This window comes from Xenopus tropicalis, chromosome 2, assembly GCF_000004195.4.
Source record: "Xenopus tropicalis strain Nigerian chromosome 2, UCB_Xtro_10.0, whole genome shotgun sequence".
Classification (NCBI taxonomy): domain Eukaryota; kingdom Metazoa; phylum Chordata; class Amphibia; order Anura; family Pipidae; genus Xenopus; species Xenopus tropicalis.
In genome coordinates, this window is record NC_030678.2 from 127,257,444 (window position 1) to 127,264,023 (window position 6,580).

The 6,580-nt window shown below is 38.7% G+C and overlaps 1 protein-coding gene across 1 annotated transcript in view; it reads right to left on the bottom strand.

Moving 5' to 3' along the window:
• The window catches only part of pibf1 (progesterone immunomodulatory binding factor 1), a gene marked incomplete at its 3' end in the record, with an annotated part of 81,852 nt that extends 75,285 nt beyond the window's left edge, over window positions 1-6,567 (bottom strand). The window contains 4 exon segments of the mRNA NM_001142161.1: window positions 1,008-1,206; window positions 2,190-2,290; window positions 3,947-4,229; window positions 6,474-6,567. Of these exon segments, the coding sequence (NP_001135633.1) occupies window positions 1,008-1,206; window positions 2,190-2,290; window positions 3,947-4,189 (543 nt within the window). The 5' untranslated portion in view covers window positions 4,190-4,229; window positions 6,474-6,567.
• Between the last annotated feature and the right edge of the window lie 13 nt (window positions 6,568-6,580).

A 6,580-nucleotide genomic window follows, 5' to 3' on the forward strand; every position in this document is an offset into this window, starting at 1 on the left:
CTACAGAAACCCTACTATAGTTTATATAAATACCCCACTGTGTAGCTCCGGGGGCAGCCATTCCTGCACTGGTACAGCTGGGGTGTTTGCTACAGAAACCCTACTATAGTTTATATAAATACCCCGCTGTGTAGCCCCGGGGGCAGCCGTTCCTGCACTGGTACAGCTGGGGGGTTTGCTACAGAAACCCTACTATAATTTATATAAATAAGATGCTGTGTGGCCATGGAGGCAGCCATTCAAAGGAGAAAAGGCACAGGCACATAGCAGATAACAGATAAAACACCATTGTATTCTACAGAACTTGTCTGTTATCTGCTATGTAACCTGTGCCTTTTCTCCTTTCTTCCAGCTTGAATGGCTGCCCCCGTGGCTACACAGCAGTTTATTATATAAATTATAGTAGTTTTACTGTAGCAAACACACCAGTATTACCAGTGCAGGGCAACAGTGCATTATATTTTTATTACTTTAAAAGCTCTTTTATTTTTTGGTGTTACTGTTCTTTTAAGACTGAAGCTTTAAAACATTTGAAAAACTGCTGTAATTCAGCTGTAATGTTAGCTTAAACTTTAAACATGACTATGGGATTCTAGGGAAATCATTAGGAGTAGGAGTATAGATAAAATTTATTATCAGTTCAGTTGTGTTTTAAGTGCCCCTTCCCCTTCCTGGATGTATAAAATAAATTAACATATTAAAAACAGAGGAGTCGGAGTCGTGAAGTCGGAGTGGGAAGTATCAGAAACTGAGGAGTCGGAGAAGTTATCTACCGACTCCACAGTCCTGCAATTAACCTTTACATTAAAAGGCATGGTACGCGTGTTACATAAGCCAAATGGACCCTGAAAAATATTAAATCTGTGATAAATAAATAGTACTACCATAGTCAGAAATAGTACTATCACCTATAATAATTATTGTCAGACACAAGTCTTACAGCAACACTTATATTGCAGCAACATATACATATATTTCAATTATTCAGTAAAATAAAAAATACTCACAGCAACATATTCAGGAATAGACAGTTGATCCTCAGGAAGAGCACTTAGTTCCTCATAGGTTTCTTTTGTTAATTCAAGGTCCCGTAAACTACGGCGGACATCACCTGCACGCTCTCTAAGCTGCCGATTGGTCTCTTCTGACTGCTGAAGTCTTAATAATATTGTTTCCATCTCTTTTTTCATTAGTTCCTGGTGTTTCCTTGCCAAAACAAAACTCAGAATCAGGCCACAGGGAAACACCAATTTGGAAAATGTAAAGAAATACTTTGCAAATTCCTTATAAGCGAATACTATCTTTTTCACAGGGCAGGAATGGGTGCTACGCATCATTTAAAAAGGGACATGAGATCATATTTTGCTTTGTAAAAAAGAAGATATTCAAATGTTTATGTTAGATTTTATTGAACATATACTAATGGGAAAGGGTAAACGCATGGAGAAGCTACCTTAGAATAGAAGAGCACCATGCCACAATAAAGTAACTGCTTATTGTTACAATCAGTGTAAGCGTGGGTTGAAATAAGTGAGCACCCAGTGAAAGAAATCTCCCATTGCAGAGTGAGGGATCAATGAGCCAACTCACCTACAAGTAGAGCTACCAGTCCAGTCAAACACTGTATTGCACTGTACCTTCATTTAAAAACATTTGATTTTAACTAGGCATGAGAGCTAAACAATCTACAGAAGGCAAGCCATTTTATGTGGCATTACTACACAAATTGAGTAGTTAATATCAATTAGAAATATGGACAACTAAGTTGTGAATTAAGTTAGAACAAAACTAGTTATTTTAAATGTTGTAGAAATTATTTGTTCACCCCTAAATACTAGAGAATATCTTGTTACAGCCATGTGTTGTGCTTTACTAAATAGGCATTAATAACCAGTAAAGGCATGGCAAATGGTGTTTCAAAATGACTTATAAGTGTGTATCCCAGGGACTAACACTGAATAGCAATATATCGCCTGCTTTCTCTCTCATCATTTTCACACAGCAATAACATGCTAAAATCTTGTCAGTATTAAAAATAAAAATAACATATTAGCAAAAATAATAAATAATAAATGAAATATATGTATTTACTAACCATGGGTACATTATATTAATTCCTTTAGGGCTAAAAATAAAACATAAAAGGAAAATTCATGAACACAGATATTGATACATTTATACTCTACTACCTGGCATCTTCCTGCTGTAATTTACTTTGTGTGTCTAACCGTAATGCCAATAATTGTTTCTGATGAAGTGTGTCATTCAGCTTCTCTTCAAGTTCTTCTATCTGTGAAAAAATTAATAAATAAAAAAGCTGAACTGATGAACTAATACCATATATCCCATTAAAAGGAAAGGCATCTTGGCATTTTACTTGCAATAGATTCGCCACATTAGTGCAAGCTAGAATGCTATATTTATTCTGCAGAAAGCTTTACTATACCTGAGTTAACAGCCCTAGAAGCTTCCCTCTGTTTATTTAAGATAGCAGTTGACAGTTTTTGGTCTCAGTAGCATCCTTGCTGCAGCTCTGGCTGGTACAGCACAGTTGGGAGGGGGAGAGAGAGATGATGGGAGGGTGAGAGAGAAGAGAGGAGAAAACTGAGCAGACTCATGCCATGCCCTGAAGGATTTTTTTGAGAGAAGGAAATATGACACAGAAGATCAGGTATAAAGAATAAAAGGAAAGAAATGTGGCTTCTTTTTACTGAGGACAGCTTATCTGTGAGTGCTTATGGCTGTATTTACTTAGACCTTTCTGATAAAGCTTACTTAGTTTTTACATTTCCTTTTCCTTTAAATAGTACAACTGCTGATACTCATACCTATAAATGGTCCTAACATTTATGGCGGCACCAATGTGCCCCTCCGGTCTTGTGATAAATTACGTACAATTACATGTACTGATTGATTTGGGGAACTCTGGAGAATTGCATAAACAGAAGCTACAGAATTGGGGCAAGCATATGTCTATATTGGTGCACTGTAAACAAGCTGCAATGTCTGAAATCAACATTTGCTGATGGTTAAACTGGAATTCTGCAATGTGGGTAGAAAAAAACACCCGACAATTTGTGGCACACAAAAGGCACATAAACATTTCTTTAAAATACAAGCAGTTTCTGCCAAAAGACTTTTTAATCAGTCTATTCCAGTACATCCCATTATAACTTGGTAAATATCACTCTGGAGTCTAGTTGCACTGTAGCTATTTAGCTCTATTAAGAATATCTGAAGGACAGGAAGGCCTATGGTACCAAGCAGGACAGAGGACCAGTTTCAAATACCTACATGGGTTAACTTATATACTTAATGTGCATGTTTGTACACTATACTGAATATACAAGTGCAATTTTACTAATTATATTTATATAAAACTGCAGTTTTACACCATGAGTGTGTGCCCTCTTCTTGTTTAATACAATATAAGCTTAGTTGATGCATCAATCATTCCAAGAGAGGCAGCAAATGTCTAAATTGTTCAGAATACTAGAATGATCCTGTTTACTTAAGCCTATACCATTCATGCCCATTAATCCTACAATACATACAATGATTTATCAACAACCCCTCCTGCAACAGCGATCATAAAAATTTACTATACAGAGAATACACTTCTGTTCTCTGACAGAGAGCTTGTGTACAAGTCCATAAAGAAAGGTGCTAATATTTTAGGCACCACTTTGGAATGCAAGCACTTGACAAGCAAACTTTCGCAGTTGCCCTAGTCTTTAAGGCAGACACACAGGGGATTGTACAGACCCAGATCCACTTCTCTCAGCCAGGCAGAAAAGCGCAGGGATGAGAGAAGTGGGTATATACTTCGTCTGACCTCGCCCTTACAGTATTGCTATAGGAGATACCTTTCCAGTCACTACTGTTTATTATACTGCCCAATGCATAACATTAGAGTAAGAGTTCTTCGTTGATAGAATATACTTACCTTAGTCAAATATTCCCCTTTTAAATTGTCAATCATCAGATTTTTCTGAGACAATTCTATCTTCAGAAGCTGTAGATTATGAAGAAGTTCTTTCCGCTCGATCAGTTGCTTGGTTATTTTAGTTGAGCCATTTGGCTCATCAGATGATGAGATATCATCGGTAGGTACTGTAGTTTCAAGGCTTAGGTCTTCAGATTCCAAGGAGCTGGAAACATTGACCTTTTTGGAAAGCTTTCGGGACATCTTAACACTTTACATAAAACTCAGCATTTATAATATAATCCTGGAAAACAGGGGGTATAGAAACAGACTTACATTAAAAAATGGTAATGAAACACCTGCTTAAATGTATAATAGAAATGCAGGATATTCAAGTATCTTGCACAGGCTTAAAGGGGAACTCTGGCTTCTGAACCAATTTGTTAAAGAGCCCCACACAATACAGAAACCCGTAATATAATAATCACTGAAACCTGTTTCTTTAAAAAACATGAATACATACAATTTTATATGCTGAAATCCATGCTAAAATGGAGAGCAGCAGAAAAATGAATAGTTTGCAGATATGATTTAAAGTTAGCACACCTGTCTCTAAACATATTTAAGGTTGAACTACTCCTATAAACTGTGAATATCTTGCATGCATTTGAACTAAAGGTCAGACAACTCAGAGCTAGAAAAGATCCTAGATATACAATTTATCACATATATATATGTACATATATCTATGGCAAGAAGTTACTTTGTAAGCACACAATAGAGATGCTTATGTCTAAGTAAGCAGCTTTCAATTTTAATTGCTATTAGAGCTCAAATCCCATGGTGGACACAAGTGGACAAGAGCTAAATTATTCTACTATCAGCAGACAGAATGTAATGAAATGCTGCCTCAAACAGTGTTTCTGGTCAGGAGAAATTTCTCATTTATAAGTTCCTGCTTTATCTAAATAACTCATTTTCACAAAAATACACTTTTTTAGTAGCATGTGTCATTAGATAATCGTAAATAGAAAACTGCCATTTTACATAATATGGGGCAACCCCCTGACATCATACGATTCACGGTTGGTGCACACAGACAAACCAAAGGCACAATATCAAATACATGCTAGGTCACATCAGCCAATTAATGGACAAAGTTCTGTATTTTGCTCCCACACTTTTACTGTTACAGTTAGAGTTGCATTATGTCCGGTCAGGTGATCTGAGGAAGTGCACAGCCTTTCACAAAACAATGGTTCAAGGTAAAACTTGTAAAAGGGCAATATTTACTGGTAAATATATCTTTCAGTTTGGTAAGTGTCTTTACTAGGCTACTTAATATAATATAAACTATATTGGTTAAGGATTCATTCTTATGATATAGACTTCCTTTAACTTTTTAGCTTCAGAGTGTGTTGAGGGGGGGCTGCATTGTTATCACAGAGAGTGCAACTGCTCTTTCTGCACAAGAAGAGCTGAATTTCAATTTTTAAAACCAGAATTTCTTACTTACAGTCACCAGAAACAGCTTTTTCTGCTCCTGGTAACCTGTAGGGCATTGTTGCCTGAGGGAAGATCAGGGCCGCCATCAGAAATAACGGGGCCCCTCACAACGAAGTTTTCTGGACCAGCTCCCCTCCCAGCATTGTCCCATTCCCCCCTACATCTTCTAGCTACCCACCAAGAATCCTCCAGCTCCCCCCACCAGCGTTCTCCTGCTTCCTGTGGCTCCCCCCAAGCATCCTCAAGCTCCCCACCCAGCGACCTCCTGCTTTCAGCAGCTCCCCCCAGCGACCACCTGTTTCCTCCAGCTCCCCCTTCGGTTGCGTCCTCTTGATATGTCCCCTGGCTCCCTGCTGCATCTGCATAATTTTCTATGGTTGCGCCCCGTGCATACTGCACGGAGCGCAACCAACCAAATTACCCGCTGACCACCAATGACATGGCCCGTAATTCTTTAAAGGGGGCCCGAACTAAAAAACTGTATCACAGCCGGGCCACCTTTAATTGAGGATCGTCCGGGACAACTGGATCCCTTGTGTCCCCCTGATGGCGGCCCTGGGGAAGATTATCAACTCACCTCATGGCAGCAGCACCCCTGGTTCCAACATAGGCTCATTAAAAATGTTCACTGGTTTTAAAGAGATTTGTAAATTGTAACTGCTTTAGGGGCTATTAGGAACTCACAGAAAATGGTGTTGTGGCCCTTGCAGTACTCAGAGGGGAGAAGAGGCCCAGGTTATAAGGTTAGCAATCACAATCTGGGGCAAGGGGGAGGGGGGGTATCAAATTGGCACCTCATTCATTTACACTTTTCTTGTCCTTTGACCTGGAGGAGAACTGGACAGAACCAGAAAGTAATAAACAAACACTGCTTTCAACAGAAATGACATTTTACAAATAACTTTTAAGTAACTGAATACTGAAAAGATGGTATGAATTAAAATTTCTTTAATCGAGAACCCCAACTGAACATTACCCGTGTAACCGAGCACACACAACAAATGTTATATATCATACTTGGCACAAAACGGAACACACATACCAGGTCTGTAGAGCCGTCTCTCACTTAAAGCTTGCAACTGAGACTTCAGCTTGTCATTCGCGCTGCACTGCCCGCCGCACAAACCATATCAGCGACAAGAAGGGCGC